This window comes from Charadrius vociferus, unplaced genomic scaffold, assembly GCF_000708025.1.
Source record: "Charadrius vociferus isolate BGI_N301 unplaced genomic scaffold, ASM70802v2 scaffold14, whole genome shotgun sequence".
Taxonomy (NCBI): Eukaryota; Metazoa; Chordata; class Aves; order Charadriiformes; family Charadriidae; genus Charadrius; species Charadrius vociferus.
Window position 1 is genome coordinate 8,995,880 of NW_009648876.1, and position 21,198 is coordinate 9,017,077.

General features: G+C 40.7%; 1 protein-coding gene across 1 annotated transcript; it reads left to right on the forward strand.

The window, feature by feature from the left end:
* Window positions 1-17,918, forward strand: ZNF410 (zinc finger protein 410). The gene is made up of 9 exons (XM_009886964.1): window positions 1-196; window positions 9,529-9,664; window positions 9,945-10,178; window positions 10,477-10,668; window positions 11,514-11,673; window positions 12,495-12,676; window positions 15,377-15,466; window positions 16,605-16,730; window positions 17,282-17,918. The coding sequence occupies exons 1-9, from the start codon at window positions 164-166 to the stop codon at window positions 17,464-17,466; spliced, it is 1,338 nt and encodes a 445-aa protein (XP_009885266.1). The 5' UTR covers window positions 1-163; the 3' UTR covers window positions 17,467-17,918.
* The last annotated feature ends 3,280 nt before the right edge of the window (window positions 17,919-21,198 follow it).

A 21,198-nucleotide genomic window follows, 5' to 3' on the forward strand; every position in this document is an offset into this window, starting at 1 on the left:
AGGTTAAATTGAATATCTGCGCAACACAGCTTCTTGCAGAAGAACCACCACACTGTTTTACACTTAGGAAAATATGAGAATAAACAGGGAGTGTTGTTCTCTCTGAACTAAAAATAATCTGTGCCTTGCTGAGGACAGCGGCAGGAATCAGACACTTGAATCAATGTTATCGGATGAGTTAGAATCCAAACCTGAGGTGAGCAATTATGAACTGGGTTTGGTTTCCAGGAACATTTATGGGCAACACTTAAAAAAAGGTCAATGATTTTACTCAATTTGCTGCTTACATGTTAATTCTCAAAGTGTTTTCAGTGGCGGTTTCTAATGTTTTGATTTGAATGGTAAAAGATTAAAGAACATTGCAGGTTTTTTACCTTGCTTTGAAGTGTCAGCCAATACACTTGCCTGTTCTCAGGTTACATTATTTTTTTTCACTATTATAATGTTTTTTTTCTGTTACAAGAATAAAATAAATTACTGTATTGACTACTTCTTTCCCTCAAACCAAATTGACTTTACTTGGTTTTGGGGAGTCTGGATTATTCCATAAACATCAGCCAGTTCTTTTTTTTTAAAGTACTTGTGTTTCCATTAAGCAGTGGGCAGAAGTGGTAGGCAGCAGCATGTAGGGAATCCTGGTTGCTTGGTGTGAGGCTGCTGGACCGTACCCAGGTTCAGCTGGTAGCACGGTTGAGCATGAATTGCACTGATGTATGTGTGCGCATACAGGGCACGCACACCTGGCCACAAACAGATTCATGCATACACAGATAAAATACCTTTAAGAGATAAACACAAACAGCGTGAACAACATGAAAGCTTGTCTGTGCAATATATCTATACCCTCATCACTCAACTCACACATACTCATATTCACAGATGTCTCTGGTGTCTGCCAGGCCTAAAGTCTTTCTGGTATCTGAGCCCAGACCCAGGGCTTTTTAGCCAGTTTCTGGCTGGAATCTTGCGTTTTTCCAGACTGGTTGTCTCCTACTCACAAATCAGTCAACTAGAAGTTCACTAGAAGTGCAGTCACATTCAGGGAGGTTATTTAGGAATACATTTAGTAAGTAGATGGGACTGCAGTGATCAGACACAGCAGCGTACTGACCAACAGCCAGCTAATGTATCATTGGAGTCTCTTCTCTCCCCTCTACCCACGGTTCTTTTTCCACTTGCCCACCTCAATTCCTCCTTTCATCCTCCCCCTAAACATTGCATAATAAATTTTACACATCCTGCAGTCCCTGTTGCATCTGGTAAGAAGTTTGGGCTTTCCTATAGCCCAAGATAATTTTGTTTTCTTACCAGTTACAAAAGTTCTGGTTGAACCTCCTCAAGATTTCACTTCATCAGTGGCCCATGCATAGTGTCTGAGGAGTTCTGGTCTTTGTTACTCTAACCTGTAATTTGCTAGATACAACTGTCTGCAGTTACATTCCACACAACTGTATTGGTGTGTTCAGTTTATTACTGTTCCTGTTTCTTGCCTTTGCCTTTTAGGCTGAGTAGCCATTTAGCCAGCTACTTAAAAGTGCAGAGGACTGCATCGTCTTGTGTCCTTGCTTTTTTCATTCTTAGCTTTACCTCTTCAGAAGGCTAAGGTCCTAGAGCAGAGGACTTAGTACTGCTATGAAGTACCTTTTGGGGAAGTTCATGAGTGTAAATAGAACTGTTTTTACTGAGTCTTCTGTTTCTATCCCTTTTCAGTCCATGTGCAATACAGCAGGTATCGAGTTCCAACCCCCCTGCCATGGGCAGGGACACCTCCCACTAGACCAGGTTGCCCAAGGCCACGTCCAGCCTGGCCTTGAACACCTCCAGGGATGGAGCCTCAACAACCTCTCTGGGCAACCTGTTCCAGTGCCTTACCACCCTTAAAGTGAAAAACTTCTTCCTAATGTTTAATCTAAGCCTGCCCTCTTCCAGTTTATAGCCATTAGATGCTGGTAATTCGTCACAACCCAGGTGATGTGGCAAGGTATTTGTTTCTTAACAGAGCAGCCAAAGTCCTTCCAAGCACACCATTCAAGAAAACTAGCTGCAAGTTCACAGTAGCCCTGAGTAGTCTCAGTGTGGGCTGCAAAAAGAGTTCCTTCCTTTTGCCTTGTAGTGGATATCTCATAACTTGTATCAAATTTTCCCCCAGTTTTGAATAAGGTGGGGGACTTCATTACTTAAGTCTGTGAGTGGGTGGATTCCCATAGATTATTTCTGACAGCCAGGGACCAGAATAGTTGGAATACTTGTTCCCTCATTCCTCAAATAGGAGCTGTAAGTGAGCCTTGTTTTCTTGACTTCAGTAAGGTATTTGTTAATTAGACATGTTTACATAATAGTCCTGTTTCCGCATAGCAGAGTTGCATTTCCTTCGCAGCAAGCCCAAAACAGAGTAGGCCATTCTCAGTAGGAACAGGCCTGATGCATGAAAGCTGTGGTGGTTGCAGAGGGCATCCTTTCCATAGATGCCATCTTCTAAACCATGTTCTTCAATCTTGATCAAGGCTGTTTATACTACAAATTGGGATTCACTTGCATTGTGGATTACCAGATCTATACACATCCTCTTTCTGGTTCTGATTGTGAAAGTTGGGTGTTAAGTTAGTACTATTTTCTACTTCTTTAATGTGAAACTTCTTACACCTTCCCAAATAGCAGTTCAAGTATCTCTGAAAGTCAGCTGTAATTTTTATATCCTCTGGTGAGCCATGGCACCATAATTCTCATAGCCACTGATGTTCTTTCATATGCCCTACCATGGGAGAAAGGTATTAATTAGGAGCTAATTGTATTTGTGTAACATCTAGATAATATTAATCAAAGCACTATGGATGGATGGATAAGCTTCTTTACTACTGGTTTTAACCTTAAAGAAGCCACCAATGTGCCAATAAACGTTTAATACTTGAGTGGAGGTGAATCCTCTGTTCATAGGAAGTTACAAAGCTGTTGGGAGATGGTTTGTGCAGGCAGATGGATCTGCTTTTTTTCCCCCCCGGCTCCCTGCCCCAAAGCTTTATTACCAGCATTCCTCAGGGAACTGATAAGATCTGCGTTTTGCATGCTTTGAGCCTTAAGGGTGATTTGTTACAGTTGCAAATATTTCCAGCCACCCCCACCACACTGGTCCACTGCGGGGTGCTTTCTGCTGTCGGGGGTAGTTTTAGCACAATCAAGTGAACTACAACTCTGGTCTACAAACAGAATTGGCTGCTGAAAATGGGGTGGAGGGAGGTATTTTAGCCTCTCCTTTTTCTCCTCATTAGCACCTCACTAGGAGAGACTCTTGTGAATGAACTAATTCTCCACAGGTTGTATGGGAGGAGGGCATCCTAGTTTCCAGCTAACAAGCCTCCTGCCCTCCACATCCTTCAGCTCCAGCCCCTCCTTTCCCCTCCCCCCCCTCTGCTAAATGTTCTTTTGACCTCTTTATTTTGTAGTGGCTCATTGGTTAAATTTAGAACAGAAGTAGTATCTATTAAAACCGTGGTCCCTGCTGCTTTGCAAGTCTAGTCTAGCTCTGCAGTGGGAGGATGGATTTTACCATTAGCAGCTGGGCTGGGACCCCTCTCCCTCCCAGCCACCCCAACCTCAAACAAAGCAGCTGCCTGACACTTCTTGGCTTTTGAATCATCTGATCACAGGGGTCTGTTACAGGACACAAACTTCAACCCGATCCATCCCAGACAGCCATATTTTCATTTGTTTCTCTAGTGTTCTGTATTATTTTTAGGATCTCTAGTAGGGGTTCCCAGTTCTTTAAACAGATTTTTTGATTCTGCCGCCCCCCTTCCCACGGGTCAGGGACACTATGCAAGCTTTTTGGTAAAACAAGCATTCTGCACTGCTTGTGGTGATAGACCCTGGGATCATCCTGTCCAACCATCTTTTATTGCCAAGCAGGGATGACAACTATTTGTTTAGTGACAAGAGCCAAGAAATATTTTACATTTTTAGTACATACAGTGTCTACATTACTTACAGGATTTTCAGAGTTATGTGGTGTTTCAGCAGAAGGAGTAAAAGGAGGGTATATTGAAGAAGGTGGTATGGCAGAGCCAACAATAAAATTATTCATAGCAAGATGCAGCTAAACTTTGCTCATTTTGTTTCTCCAAGGCTTATAGATTTTCTCTGAGTGATTCACATCTGGCCCATAAAGTTTGAATCTTGAAGTTGAGGATGTACTTTTGCAATTAGTATTAAAATTTGTTTTGAATTCCAAGGGATATCTTGGCTATAGAGTAAAGCCACTTTATAGCTCTTATCATTCCTTTTGTGTTCTGTTAATATTCTGTACATTTGGTTTCCCTAACTATTCCTATTCAGGTGTCCCAAGGTGTTCTGTCTGCTTGGTTACAAATTCTAGCACTTTGGCCATATTGTGAAGGATCTCCCCTCCTTACATAGGGATTCTATAGACACCATCTCAAGAATACTTACAGCCCATCTGGACCCTGTTTGCGATGCCAGATATTGTGTGGTTATGAGATCTGACAAACTGTAGCATCCAGGAGATTCTTCCCCTCCTGCTCCTTCAGACAAGAGACCATGGGACTGTTCCCAGGTGCAGGCAGAAGGCTGAGCCTGAACTGCAAATATGCACCCATGCATACATAGACAGTACAGATACGTATGGCTGTAAACACTAACATATGGCAGGACAGTTCCTTTACAGGCACTCACAAACACAAATGGCATTCACATGGAACAGGAAGACCACCAAAGGCCTAATTCTGTTCCTACTCATCAGGTAATCAGGCCTGAAATTTGCTAGCGTATCACACAAGTGCCCTCTCTCAGCTGACATGCATACTCACAGTCATGGATCTGTCCAGTCTCTGCATAACCTTGAGTCCTTTCAGTATCCATCTCCAGGCCCTGGGCTTTTTAATCCAGCCTCCGGCCAGGATCCTGGGTTTCCAGGTTGTGTATTCCTCCTGTTCACAGGCTAGTCCAACTTGAAGTTAACTAGATGAACATACTCGGAAACTATTTGGGAGCAAACAGCAATTGAGAAGAAGACAGGATAGACTACAGTGATGAGGCAGAGCAGTGTGCTGACCTGCAGCCTGCTATCATGTGGGTGACCCTTATTATCCCTCACCCCCTTCCCGTTCCCCATGGTTGTTCCTTTCCTATCCACCTTGATTCTTCCCTTTCCCCGCCTGTGATCCTTCCGCTAAACATCCAGAAGTTTTTCCACATCCCACAACCTCCTCTTAAGACATCTTATTATTAAGTTTTACCTGGTCCAGGAATTCTCCCCATATTCCACGAGAAGTTTGCTTTTACCTACAAGATATGCTCTAGTAACCCATGATAATATTGTTCTTGTCTCTTACAAAGTTTCTGGTTGATTTTCTTCAAGGTCACACTCAAGTCATTCTTGTAATGACCCATCCATCAATGTCCCAGGAGTTCTGGTCTTTATTACTCTCTCTTATCTGCAGTTTGTTAAGAGTTTGTGTATCTGCACATTTAATTTACCACCTTTCCTCTTCCTAGTCTGTCTTTTATGCTGAATAGCCAATTACTAGATACCCTTACAATTTCCTATTTGCTTTCAGCTGCAAAACCAAATTAAAAGAAACTTATTAAAGCAGCACACCGTTTGTAATTAGCTTTTTCCCCATATTCTGGGTGCTGTAGTTGTCACAAAGGTATTCAACGATTTTGAACAGGAAGGAAAGTTTCTGAAAGTACTTGGCCGTCAAGATACAACTGTCACATGAAAATTTTTATCTTTCTCTGAATTATTTGATGTGGGGTTGGGAGGGATATTTAGTGATTTGTTTGCTTTAGTTTATGGAAAGGGCTGGGTTTTTTTGTTCCAAATTTTAACAGCAGGCATGATTCATGTCCTTTTGTTTACTTTTGCTTCTTTTGCCCCATTTTAATTCTCTGTACTAGCTTGTTACTACTTTACAAAGAAAACTAAAAGGATCTCTTTTCTTTTGAACATCTGTTTGTGGCATTTTGCTTTTCCCTTGTGGCTTAATGTTGCTGTGTGGAAATGGAGGGTTTGAAGCAAAGCTTTCCTATTGTAGGAGGAAAGTTTTATCTGTGGCTTTCTGTATAAAAATAGAAAAGTCCATAAAACAGGTGTTTCGCGGTGGAGTATGCAGCAGTAGGGATCACAAACAGTTTTTAAATGAAAGACAATCCAGTAATTTAGAACCATCTTGCTGCTCGCATTTTTTAGCCCAACTTCTGGCTGCCTTGCTCTGTTATTCTTAACTCCCTTCTCTTTTTACCCCTCTTTCTCTTATTTTTTTAATCTTAAATTAGAATGCATGGCCTTGGGGGAGGGACTGTCTCAGATTGCCTACGCATTTTTTGACAACATAAAAATAGTTCCCTCTTCTAACCAGGGCCTCTGGATAAACTTAAAATATACCAAAGAGGAAAAAAATGCTAACCTTTCAAACTGCAGTCTGGCTCACAGCCTAGTTCAAGTGGCATATTGCCATCTGAATGACTTCAAGACTTAATTTTTACCTTTATAATTACCAGTGATGACAGGCTGCTCCTAAGGGAGGGTGAGCTGGGAGCCAGCGGTGTCCTCACTGACCAGGGCATAATCCTACAGCAACCTGAGCACAGCAGAGACAGGTGCTGGAAACAGGGTCCATCCACACCCCTGGACAAAGCAAAGTGATGAACCAGGTCCAGGGTCTATCCAGAAAGTTCAGTCAGGAGCAGCTGAAGACACTGATGCAGTAAAAGTCTGAGGTCCATCCAGGAGACAAGGTCTGAGACAGGTAAACCTACAACACACCTCAGAAAAGGACTAGAGAGCACAGCCTGGGTTTAAATGGAGCCCCTGGGCAGAGGGTGTGGGTGGGGGCCCCAGATGAGACCTATGCAGGGCAATTATGGCCTCGGGGCTGTGACAGCAGTAACTCTTTCAGGTAAAACTGAGGAAGCATCAGTATTTCTAGTGTTTTCAGAAGAGGAAGTAAGTATAGAGAGATCAGAGCCCATTTTTTTTTTTTTTTCAGTTTCTTTGATTTAATGAACTTTGTCCAGATATAGGAGAGTCAAAAAACTGGTATCTGCTATAGAAATAATTTGGAATTGGGTGCCAGTAGTTCTGAAAATTAAACACTAAGACAATCACAACATACAAAATAAGAATCAAATTATTGGTGACTGTTGGATTTTAATCACAAATATACCATGGCCATATCATGCTTTTTTACTCTGTTTCTTTTGACACCGATGAACCATGTCACTGCACAGACAATTGTCTGGGCTTCGCATAAGTGCATGCTAAAATGTGTCACAATGACAGTAGTAGCTTTTGAATAACTGTCTTGCACAGTTTCCTTCTAAATTCCAAAGATAAAGGAAGTCTGTTGCATACAGTTGTTTGCTAGGCAGCGGCAGAATGCAAGATCTTTATGTCAAGGAGTTTCCTAGAGATAAAGAATAGTGACTCTAGGGTTAAATCTTTGGTATATTATTATTTTCCATATTTCTTTCATCAGTGTTTTTCAAAATATTTTGAGAATGTGAATATAGGAGTAGGTCTGTTTGAAGGAACTTACAGCCAAATAAATAGATCCTATGTATGGTTTTTGAGGGGCATTTTCCTGATATGTGGAGTACGTGTCTTGAGTTTGTTACAGCTGACCCCTCTGTCTTTCTGGTTTCCACAAGTTTAATTCCATACAGGGGAGGGATTTGAGACCCAATTTGTTAAAAAAGCTTGTGCAGTTCACAGAACAATTAGTTCAGTCCATTGAAAAAGTTGGGCTGTTATCTCCTAACTCCTAGCAGCACTTCCTTTGTTAAATCAGAATATTTTAGTATGGACTGCTGTGGCGCCGGTAATGGAAAAAAAAAAAGAGTCTAATTTCTGTGTCTGTGCCTTGGAGGCAAAGAGGAGTCCAGCATTATATCCAGTAGTTTGACAAAAGCTTGAGATGTTGTCAAGGGGACAGAATGAGTAAACAAGGTGCATGCTTTGCTGCTCTGAACTTGGTTAAATATGGGAAGACTTTCAGGGGTGAGGAAAGGCATTTCTCTGACTTCCAGTTCCTTTTCAAATGTCAGGTTCCTTTTTTATAACTCAAGATTTTTAGGAGTTAGCCAGAAGTAATGTTTGCATTGCCAGAGCTGACTGATGTTAAGGATAGCTAAATCTGCTGGACTGAATCACCCCGGCATCTCTCACCTCCTGGGCCCATCAAGATGAGGGCTGTTCCCTATATCTGATCTTAGATCCAGCCACTGGTGAAGTTTGGTAGAATTTTCAAATAGGTGCGCACTGTACAGATGTGACTGGTGCGAAACAGATTAACAGAGGTAGGATGCTTGTAGCTTTACCCACGTAAACACAGGCAGCGCAGAGTGCTAGATTCTGTTTCCAAGGGTTGCTGCCTAGAGAAAACCTTCATGGGTTTCTCCAGGATATGTCCCCACATCTCTTCTTCCGCTCGCTAACTAGTCTGGCTTGGAGTTCACTAACATATGACACACACCCTAAAGAGCGGGATCACACAGGAAATAGTTAGGAATAGAGTTTAATAAGAACACAGGACAGACTTCAATGGTTCGGCTGTGCCAGCCAACAGAATTGACCAACTTCCTGCTCACATTTAACGGGCCTCTTTTATTCTCCCCCCTCCATTTTCCTGTGTTTGTTCCGCCCTTGATTCCAGCTTGATTCCTTCCTTTTTCTGCCTTTGGCCTTTCCCTTAAACAATGCATAATAAATACTATACAATCCCCCAAACCTCTTGTTCAATCCCATGTCCTCCCCGGGGAATGCATCCCAGTATAAGTCCTATACTTCTTTATGCAATAGACACCCTTATTTTGCATAGTATTCTGGAGGGAGTTTCTTCTGTTGAATCCCCTTAGTGGGTGGGTTTCACACTAAGGACAAAGGCTTCAATTGTCCATCTTTGATGTTTTTAGGAATAGCTGATTTGGATGGATAAAGCTGTCTGTGTTCTCCCCCTTGTCATCCCAACCTGTTCCTCTGATCATTATCTGCCTATTTTGAATAGCCATTAACTAGACATCTTTGCAACTAGTCTTTTGCTTGCTTTTTTATTTTAAAAAGGCCAACTTTCAGTTAAGTATTTAAAGGCGATGATTTAAAAAAATACCTGTACTAAAGGCTGAACATGGAAAACATTTACTTGTAAGGTTAGAGCTCAGTAAAGTATCAAGTGATAAAAGATGAATTAAAAAGGCATACATGCCTTAAAACATGGCATATATTGGTTAAATTTATCATGGTGAAAGACTAATAAGAAGGACTACAGCCTAATTAACTCTCAGAGTAGTCTGCAGTGATCCAGAACCGTTTCTTGTATGTTAAAGAAATGATGACAAATACAAACAATTCCTTTTTTGTCATTGAAAATTGAAAAGCTTCCATTTACTTTGATGTGTATTCATGGGATTATATTCAGCTTCTCCTACAAGACAGTAGCGGGTAATGGACCGGGTTTAGTACTTTTTAAATGATCGGTGCTGCTCTTGACCTAATCTGCAGTATCTTTTTTTCAGCTGCTGGTTCAGTTTGTTCAGAATACTTCTATTCCACTGGGGCAAGGGCTGGTGGAGTCGGAACCGAAAGACATCACCTGTCTTTCTCTCCTTCCTGTTACTGAGACCTCAGAATGCAACAGACTCATGTTGCCAGGTAAAATCTATGCGAGTGTACCCTTCATACAGCTGTCTTACTGCACCCCTGTGGTGCACTGCCTCTTGCTGATAAGGCATCCCAGGGACAGAGGAACAAATTCAGAAGGGTGACTGAAACTTTTCTCAGTTAACAGTGAAGTCTGACTAGGTAGAAAATTCCTTTTTCCTCCAATCTCTCTCAAGTTATTTTTTTTTTCCTAGAAAAATCATTTCGTCAGTATCTTTTAGGCATAGTGTATTTACGCTTTTATTTACTCTGGCTTCACTTTCTTCACTAGATGATGAAAGAGATCTCACTTCTCCAAGTCACACTAATTCTCCCAAAGATGTTTCTTCATCTGCTGTCTTGAGAAGTCTCCAGGTAAATGTGGGCCCTGATGGAGAGGAAACAAGGGCACAGAATGTACAGAAACCATCTGAACTTCTGTCAACTCCAGAGACTTCCAGTTTATTGCAAGACCTCCAGCCCAGTGACAGCACTTCGTTTATTCTTCTCAACCTAACAAGAGCAGGTAATTCTCCTTCTGTTTGTCATCTGGCTGGATATGTCTCAGACAACAGAATGCAGGAGATACAAGTACAACTCTGTTCCTGCTGCTTGTGAAGGGGAAAGATCACAATATTTACTGGGCATTATTGGATATTTCGGGAGCATTTAATCGTCAACAGCTTCCTACAATGTAGAGGTCAGTGAAGACTTTTTCAGTGCAGCTATTGCATCTGTGCTGTGAACATTAGCCTCTGTGAAGCAAAAGAAATTTCCCTCTGTTACGTTATCCTTCTGTTTCATGAAGTTTTCTTCTTTTCTAGGGCTGGGGTCTCCAGCAGAGCACTTGGTGTTTGTTCAAGATGAAGCAGAGGACTCTGGGAATGACTTTCTGTCTCACGATAGCACAGACAGCAGTACCCCATGGTTCCTACGAGTGCAAGAATTGGCCCACGACAGTTTAATTGCTGCCACTCGGGCACAGCTCGCTAAGAATGCCAAAGCAAGCAATAATGGTAGGAAATCCCTTGCTTCTGTCTCAAAAGTTGAATGTCCGTGCAAGGCCCCTAGTTTCGGCTTGTTTCTTCCTCTCTATTTCACTCTCTCATGCTCCTAATCTATTCTGACATGTCTTCAAATCATCAGTGACAGAATTACACAGAACAATCACGTCATTTTCCTGCAATATAAATAGGCTTCTCAGTTTTTCTCAGGGAATTAACTTCAGTGGAGCCAGCAGTTCCATTGTAGTCTGCCGGTTCTCTGGAACATGTAAAGAGTATCTTCTGTCTGACTGCAGCTGCTTGTATTTCAGCTTTCATTTTCACTTTCAAGTGTCTATTTTTAAGGCATACTGTAATTCATACTTTCTTCTTAGCTCCACTGGGTTTGGAGATCAGCTTTCTGGAGAATTGGATTTAGTGACATGCTTTCTGACTTAATTATTCTAATAAATAATTGCAAACAAATGCAATATTTCTTTTTTAGCTAAGGCGTTTTTAAAAAAATAGTTATCCTGGCTGATATTTAAAATTGGTTGGTTGATATTGATACAGAAACCACTTTTACAAGTTTTGATGCATTGGCTTTCTATTGTTGTGATAAGCCTTATCTGGTAGGAGGTGATCTGATGCAGATAGCTTGTTGGGAATAGTTTATGGGCCGTGTAAGGTCTGCAAATCTGTGTCTGATCCCTGTTACGGGCTAGGCAGCAGTATGTAGGACACGGTAAACAATTAGTAGCCAGGCATATACTTGCTTTACAGTCCTGTGTCATATATGATGCTGGTTTTATGTATTAAATTTGACGCATTATAGTAATCTGTATCTTTTTTACATTTTTCTGGGCCTTTTCTTCCAGGTGAAAATGTTCATCTTTGCTCAGGAGATGGGCAGCCGAAAGACTCTAGCCCCATTCCTCATTTATCTCGCGTGGAAAGGAAGCTGAAGTGCACAGTTGAGGGATGCGATCGGACATTTGTGTGGCCAGCTCACTTCAAGTATCATCTGAAAACACACCGGTGAGCTCAATAAAGCTATATGTTGTCATGACTTTTAAAAACTATGCTCTGTATTTGGGATAGCATTAGTTTTTTACATCGACAAACTGGGTAAACATGGTATTACTCTTAGAAATACTAGGCTTGTTGCTTCCTTTAGGTCATTTATGTTGAAACACTTTGACTAGATTTAGATTATTTTTGCAAGTCCTTGTTAGTGTTCAGTTTAGAGTATTTGTATTTTAACAGGTGCTCAATAAAGAGCATCAGTATCACTTCTGTGGTATAGTGAACATTAGAACTTATAGGATGCTATCTTATTTTTATATATCCTTGAACAAAGTTGCGTGCTCTAACAAATTACCCTAATCTTTTTTAGCTAACAAATTGGCAGTCTCTAAGGTAAATTGTAGACAAGAAGCTTAAAAACTGGGAAGAACTCCAGTAGACATGACCCCATCATCTTGCCCTGAGACAGGGCCAGCAGTAATTGAGTATGTTATGTGTACACTTACAGTCATTTTTGATCCTCCAGTGACTGAAATTAAATTCCACAACATTCCTATATAATCTGTTGCACTCCTTTACTAGATTATTCTGGGTAGAGAATAGGCAAGGTAACGTGATGAAAAGATATTACCTGAACAAATTCTTCCTGTGGACCACCCAGACTGTAGTTCCTTAGGACCTAGGTCACTCACTTCGGTTGAGTCTCCGTTTTCTGATATAGTTAATCTCGTTTTAAATGTTTCTGCTTTTTATTTAATCAATAAAAGAAGTGGAGTGTTCATGAAAAATACATTGCAGTAGCTGGTAATGACAGGTATTTTGTCGATTTCCAGGAACGACCGCTCCTTCACCTGCCCAGCAGAAGGCTGTGGAAAAAGTTTCTACGTCTTGCAGAGGCTGAAAGTGCACATGAGAACTCACAATGGTGAAAAACCCTTTGTGTGCACAGAGCTGGGCTGTGGGAAGCAGTTCACAACAGCTGGAAATCTGAAGAACCACCTACGAATTCACACTGGTGTGTTTTAGACCTCACCTATTTGTGGTCTGCAGAGGTGGGGTCTTTACTGAGGAATAAATCGCTTCCTCCTCTGTCCTCAAACTTTTGAGAATATTACGTGGTTTATCTCTGCCCTTCATTAATGTCCCTTTTTCTGTCAATTCATATTGATCTATAGGTCAAATTAATCAACTGCTTACCCTCTTTACTATCCTGTATAATTTCACACAGGTTTCACCCTTCCAATGCTACGTGATGATGCTGTACTCTGCTCAGACCCGTGCTCTGAAGATTCCCTTCCCCCCTCAAGTTGTTTGATGGAGGGAGGGATGTGAGTTGTTTTGGGGAGAAACTGTACTATTCACTAACGGAATAGTTAGTGAACACAACTGCTGTAATTGTTTTTTATAAAGAAACAATTTTAAATTCCTGAAAGGCACAATAGCTTAACTGTACTGACATCTGGCTGAATCTGACTAGTTTATGTTACCTGTGCTGCTTGTGGAGTGATTACATTTGGGAAGTAAAGGGAAGTGAGGAATATAGTGGAATGAGTAGCAAGAATATAGTAGCTGAGTCTAGTGGAAAAAGGTAATAATTAGAAGGCAGCATTTTGGCATGCAAACTGCTCCGTTTGTGCTAATGCTAATTCGGGATGTTACCATATGCTGGAGCCTATGTACTCTTAACTCATGCTCAGCTTTTTATATTAAATAAAACAAGAACCTTTATTTCATACTGCTGTATTTTATACATGGTTTGTTTATGCAGTCTCCTCTGGAGAATTTGATCCCGCCTTGTTAATATTTTTAGAAGTTGGTGTACCAGCCAAAGTCTTGACAACCGCATAAAGTCTTAGGTGTTTTTATCCTAGAAAGTTGTTTGAGAGAGGCACACAAGTTTCTGCTGAAATGATCAGCAATTTAATAGTTAGCAAAATTCATAGTGAATATTCTGGTGGTTTTGTTTGGTTGTTTTTTTAAGACTCGGGGTTATCACACCGCTTAAACAAATGACACAGTTCAAGCCTCTCAGAAGATTGTTAAGAGATTCCCTGATGGCTTAGGAAGGTAGCGTTGCATTACAGTTGGTTAACATTTCAAAATAACCTTGACAACTGGGAGAGCATGACGCCTCTCCAGTAAAATGAAATCGCAGATTATGTGGGCCGCCAGCAGCTGTTTACGCCTTCTGCCTTACACATGGAAAAAGGTTGCTATTTTAAAGAATTTGCAGTCTAGCTAGAACACACAGTTTGGGGACAGATGTTGGGTTGTAGTTAAAAATTATATATACCAATAATAAAATTTTGAATGTGTAGTAACAGCAGCCATAGATTTTACAGTTTTCTTTTGCACATAAAGCTCCCAGCCAAGGCACAGATGAAGTTAATAGGCCCAGCTGACACATGCAGAATCCTTCATGATCGAGTGAGTGTTCTGCAGCTGACGGAATAGTAGCTTCTGGAGGAGCAAATAATAACTTTCTTAACTGCAAATTGATAATGTGCAATTAGGAGTTTGAACAGACCAAAGGTGTTATAAAACTGCAGGTGTAAATAGATCTGGGGTTTCTTATAGGTGGAACTGTGTGCTGTTGTTTTTGTCAATGGTAGTTTTTCTTCCTTCTTTCCAAGTTTTAAATATTTATAACAAGCTGGAAGGTACAATCAGTGTTTGAGAATCTGCTACATATTTCAGCTTTGTAACACCAATCAGAACATTCTGTGTTGATCCTTTTTGCTCAAATCCATTGAATGCTATAGCAGATAGGAAGCTGAGAAATGAGCTGGACTTCTAAAGGCAAAATCACAGTAGAAACAATTTTAAAAACAATTTTACTCTGAAAGAGCTACGTATATGTTAGACAATAAAATAGGCAAAATAGCTTTCTTAACTCCTGTGGACTTGCTGTTACTCTAATACAGTAGTCTAATTAAAGACTTGAAATCATAGTGTTAAACATGGTGTATTGAGTTCTTTAGCGGGATGTTGCAGGCAAAAGTTACCTCTAGTTTAATTTAAGGCTTTATTAAGAGGGTGTTTAGAACAGATTAATTATATTGCATTGCATTAGTGTAGTCACCTCCCAATTCATCATCATTTAGACAAATACAAAAATAGCTGTGGAGATACATAAAAATAACAAAATTCAGCCTATGAGAACAATTTGTGCCTTGAATTAGTGTTCCTCCACACATTAATATAAATGACTGACACATCTCTCACGGGATTTTTGCGAAGTTCAGCCTGATTTGAAATATAGTATAGAATCTGATATGAAGAGAAATACAGTTAATGGGATTTTTGGCACTGAGCTGCAGAAAAGGAACAGGATCCTGGGAGTGTGTGAAGCTGAGAGCTGGTTGTTAAGAACTGCATATAGAGATACATCATAGTCCGGGCACTTCTATATTACTATTTTGGTATAAATACCAAATACTTGGAAGATCTACTTAGAAACAGTGGACCCGTGCTTCACTTTCAGTCAACTACGATCTAAGAATATTTCAGAAAGAATGTCATCATTTCCTCTTGAAAGCTAATGAAGAGAATGCTTTAAAAGCCTTAGGAAGCATGTGTATAATTTCCATTGAGCTTTGTTGCATGTAAGGCCAAAAGGGAGGATGGGGTAGAGGTCTCCAGGCTGTTCTCAGGGACTTGGACAATCAGATCAAGTTGTGATCCCAAAATGTAAGAGCTTACTTTTCCCTTGTAGGGGAAAAACCCTTTCTGTGTGAGGCACAGGGATGTGGTCGCTCCTTTGCAGAATACTCCAGCCTTCGGAAACATTTGGTTGTCCACTCAGGTAAGAGTCTTCATCTGACATTCTGTGACCTATCTGAGAAAAGATCTTTATTGTAGGACTTCGATTGGATTCCCTCAAGAAAAATCCCCTGTTTTCTACAGGACTTCTAGTCATAGTGTTTCATGACTTCCTTTGTGGCATCTGTAGCTTGCATACTTTAATCTTTTCTGTTGGTTCTGTTTCTAAATTTTATATTTCTGAATTCAAATTACATTTTAAAAATTTATTTTTAAAATTGTTTCTAAAATGTCATAAAGTTAGATATCTGTTTTGTTGCTGTCATTTTCTTATTTAAAAGAGAGAATCTAGCACCTCTATATATTAATCAACGCCATTCAAATCTGAAATCTCTCATGAGTGGGTTTCTGCCATAGGTAGGGTTTTCCTTTATTTTTTAATACTACATACTTGTAATTGGACAAAGCATTAGATGGAGAGGTATTTCACAAGTGTTTCAAAGCTTTTCCCTTCTGTTTTGATCCATCTGTCTTAAATACAATCAGCACATGATGCATATGGCTTGTTTGGGGAAGGGGAGATTTTATTGGGGTAGTAACTTTTGGGACTGTACTAGTACTCCACGCTTTTTTTCCTGTCTTCTTGGCTTCCCTGCTATTGAGTTCACATGTATGGACATCATACTTACTGTGTTGTGAAAATGATGGGTTGCTCTGTAAAATGGAAATCTTTTCACAGTGACAAGTCACCATCCAGTCTCTACTTGGTTATGTAAACCAGATGCTGCAAGTTGTTGTGTGATGGCAGGAGATGATTTCCTTGCCTCGCTTCCTTGCTTTTGGTCATTTTGTTCTAGGTATGGGACATCAAATATTTCCATGTCACTGCATAAGAGATTCCAAATAACTTGTTCCATCTCATAAATCAGACTTGAAGACTTTATGTTATTCTTCGGACTTGAGATTTCCAACAGCTGGCAATACTGATACCTAAACCTCTTTTGTTCTGGAAGCTTATTGTTCTCCAGGAAACAGGAATATTTCTCATTTGTTTTTTCACTGATAATTAGGACTGGTGGTGTCAACAGCCATTTCAAAACAGTATTATTGGCTTCTGGTTGATGAGGTCCTTATTCACAATTTCATAATTCTTGGGATTTTTTTCCCTCTTCTACTCCAAGGAGTGAAACCCCATCAGTGCCAAATCTGTGGGAAGACATTTTCCCAGAGTGGTAGCAGAAATGTGCATATGAGGAAACACCACTCCCGAATTGGAACATCTGGCAGCAGAGAGCGAGAACAGCCAGGTAAGGAAGGGAGGGCACTCTCTGTGGAGAAGTGCAGGAAAGAATTAGTAGATGGTCAAAGAGAAGGGAGGGAATTTGTCCTGAAAATATGAGACCACAAGCCAGTAAGGAATAAAAGACTGTTCCTCTTGGAGATGAGGTTGGATTACTCGCCCTCCCCTTTTCTAGGATAGAAGACAAAGGTGTGTTTCTGTATTGTAGTCAAGATTTATTGTTTTCATAATTATTGTGAATCTAGCATATTTTTTTTACATGGAATTTGTGCCCTTTGTTATGTATTCTTGTTGTAAGTAGCCTGTTTTTTTATGTGATGTGAATTATTTAAAGAGAAAGCCAAGCCTGCATGAGATCCTGCCATACTAAGGCTCCAAACAATAAATATAGGTGTTACCATCCATTGGAGCGCCAGATGCCTACAGAGCAGGAACGGATGAAGTAGGTGTCTAGGGAAGAAGTCTATGTGGCTTGGAGGGGGGCAGGGATTGTATCTTACATTGCAGTGTCATTACTGAGAATTTTGGTTTACCTTTTTTTTTTTTTTTTCACAATAGAGTCACTGATGGGCAGCAGTTTGCTGGAAGAATCTACAGTCCATAGTAAGAATCTCATCTCCATGAACTCTCAGCCCAGCCTTGGTGTTGAGTCTCTGCACCTGCCAGACACTGAGTCTATTATTGGAGTAGAGGAGGGTGAGACCAGCTGCTCTTTTTTCCGCCCTCTTATATGTGGTGACTGAAGTGGGATCGATCATTTCTCCTAGAGGCTCACCATGTTGCAGTGGGATGAGTGAACATTGCTTTAACTGTGCACAGAGCGGGTGGGTAGATGGAGAATGGGGCCAACTGGAGTTGGAGAAGACCTACTGGACCAAGTTTCTCTCTTGCAGAGCTTAAAAGGTGAAGTCTGCTGCTTAGGTGTCATTTAGCCCATGCCATGGAACGCCATTTCAAAACTGTTTATGCAGTCCATTCTCCTAAACCCTAAAGCGTTTGTTTTGCTGGAGCACCTAGGAGCCCCAGTTAAGGACCAGGACCTCATTGTGCTAGGCACTGTACAAACATTCAGTATCTTGAGCAACAGGCCTTCCTTCCATCCTTTACCTTCAGAGACTATATTCTAATACATCTCACTGTCAGAAGCTGACTTACTATCTGAAATAAATGTACTACTTGATATCATTTAATTACATTTGCTGTGTTCTTTTCCTGCCTTTCACAGTCACTTTTTCCTCCAAAATTTGTTTGGTACATCAAGCTCTTTAAATTAGTTTACCATGTAGATGTTTTGAATTTTTGTTAACTTAAAAGACTTTCTTCAGAATTAGCATTACTAAGAATGCAGAGTTTTGCTAAGATGCTGTGCACCTACAGTGGCTTCTATGTGAAGAGAATGCTTTGAGCTGAATGTAAAGGTTGTGCTGCTGTTGGTAAATGTATTGTAATTTGGAGGTTCCTGCAGAAGCTCCCCCAGGTACCCGTGAATCAGGATCTGATGTGAATCATAGAATAGTTTGGGGTGGAAGGGACCTTTAAAGGTTATCTAGTCCAACTTCCCTGCCATGAGCAGGGACATTTTCAACTAGATCAGGTTGCTCAGAGCCCCATCCAACCTGACCTGAACGTTTCTAAGGATGGCACATCTATCATCTCTGAGCAACCTGTGCCAGTGTTTCACCACCCTCATAGTGAAAAATTTCTTTCTTACTTCTAGTCTAAATCTTACCTCTTTTAGTTTAAAACCATTACCCCTTGTCCTATCGCAACAGACCTTACTAAAAAGTCTGTCCCCATCTTTCCTGTAGGCTCCCTTTATGTAGTGAAAGGCCACAATAATGTTTCCCTGGAACCTTCTCTTGTCCAGGCTGAACAACCCCCACTCTCTCAGCCTTTCCTCATAGAAGAGGTGTTCCATCTCTCTGATCATTTTTGTGACCCTCCTCTGGACCTGTTCCGACAGATCAGTGTCTTTCCTGTGCTGAGGACTCCAGAACTGGACACAGTACTCCAGATGGGGTCTCATGAGAACAGAGAAGAGGGGCAGAATCACCTCCTTGGACCTGCTGGCCCCACTTCTTTTGATGCAGCCCAGGGTGCGGTTGGCTTTCTGGGCTGCGAGCGCGCATTGTTGGCTGATGTCCAGCTTTTCATCCACCAGTACCCCGAGTCCTTCTTGGCAGGGCTACTCTCCATCCCCTCATCCCCCAGCCTGTATTGATACCAGGGGTTGCCCTGGCCCAGGTGCAAGACCTTGCACTTGGCCTTGTTGAACCTCATGAAGTTCATGTGTGCCCACTTCTCGAGCTTCTTGGGTCCCTCTGGGTGGCATCCCATCCTTCAGACGTGTCAACTGCACCACTCAACTTGGTGTCTGCAAACTTGCTGAGGGTGCACTCGATCCCACTGTCTGTGTCACTGATGAAGCTATTAAACAGTACTGGTCCCAATACGGACCTAAGGGACACCACTTGTCACCAATCTCTATCTTGACAAGGCCACTAGGTTGTGGTTGTGGTTTGGCTACCATCTTATCAGTTGATAGGAGATTTTCTAGTGAGATGTCTTCTTTACTACAGTATTTTTATAGGTTAGTTGAACAGGATGTAATTCTTTTCACTAAAAATAACAAAATATTTTCAAAAAATGCCAAAATAACAGAGCAAAAATGGAAATTATTTATACCACTTTTGAGCTATATTAAGAGATTATAAAATTCTTTTAGGATTACAGAAATGTAATCCTGCTTTCAGAACAACACTTCATTTAGCAAGAAAGGTGCTACTGAGTTTCAGTTACTTAGTCTGATGCTTTTACTTTCATCACCATTTCAGCAATTTTTGTCAAGGGACCAATATTAAGACTTGGATTTACCTGTTACTGTATTCATGCATGTCACCTTAGTATTTGTTAAAGGGATATGGCATAATATCATATATTAATTTAAAGTCAAACCTTTGATCCTCCTTTCTCAAGGTTTTCGTTTACACTTCACATACTTGGAAATTTCTTTTTCCAGCATCATCAAGTAGTATTATGGGAATTAGCAACCAATTTTAGTAAATACCCCTTAAAATGTATGTATTAACATTTCACTCCCATTGCTGCAGATACATTCATACAAGCCCGATGGGCTGTAGACCACAGACTTGGAGCATGGAAGAAATCTTCTTTCCTTCCTCTTTCAATGTGACGAGGCATGGTGACAATATGATTACAGCACTGCTCTTTTCCAGGCGAAACAGGAGAAAGAACAGCCTTTGCGTGTCCTGCACCATTAAACCTATGTAGAAACCAGTACACTGGGAACAGCCTTCCCCGAACCCTCCCAGGTGCTTAAGCTTCTTCTCAGTGGGAAAAGCCTCTGGAGTGAAGGAAGTATTTCCAACTCGTTGGGAACTGGACTGCATTTCAATCTGTGACACAGCACTCTGCATATGCAGTGTGTAGAAAGCTGTTCGACTGGAAAAGGAGGAAAAAAGGAAAAATACAAGCCTAAACTTAGATTTGTTGGAAATTCTTCGGGTCAGTAAGGAGGACCACTGCAAACCAATGCATTCAGCTATCTTATCAGCATGAGCTGATCTCTGTGAAAGCATAACATAGCAGCCTGAAACCCTGGGGCCATGAGTTCTTGGATCTAGTACTTTGTTACGATCAAAAATGTCTTGATCTCAGTTTTATACCTTTATCTATTGTGGTAGCTCTTACAGGTACTGTATTTCTGATTTGATGATGAGGCTTTGTTGTTACAGTGTAAAGATAAATGGATTGAGGTAACAAAGATGAAGAGAGACACAGCTTCCATTTTAAAAGTGAGGAAAAGAGGATTGATAAAGAAATTGGACAAAGCAGAAACATTGATAGCCATGTAAAAATCTTTTAATCTCAAAGTGCTTTGATATCATAATTATCAGAAAACATTCCAGATGGTAAGGGTTTGTATTTTTGAGATTGTTATTACTGTCAGGTAAAGGAAGACCACTAACGTATGAACTACACCATTTAAGACGCACCAGGCATTTGAGTGCAACATGCTGACAGGTAATACCTAATCTTTCTTCCACTGAAGTCCATCTTTGGTAAAACATTAAAACAGTTTCTAATAGTGAAATATGGGAGATATTTTAATATAGAAAGACAATTGCTTCTTCCTAATGGGAGGAAGGAGCAGAGCTGGTAATGAGTGAATGAAGAGTTAACACCAGAGAAGGACTTCCCTCTGAGTCTTCTCCCAAGGTAGGTCAAATCTTGGTGGTTTTTTTTTTGTTCTTTAATACCTTTTTAAAAAACATTCTACCATATATATGTGTGTAAACCAAGGTTTAGCACCCTGAAAGGCATTTTCCCCTTTCTGTGTGCTTCTGCGGCATGAACACAAGGGAATGCACCTCTTCAGTCTTTCATATCTACTTTTATCCAAAAGTCGTGCTTCAACCTTTTAAACTTGTTTTGTTGCCCATGAAAAAAAGGGA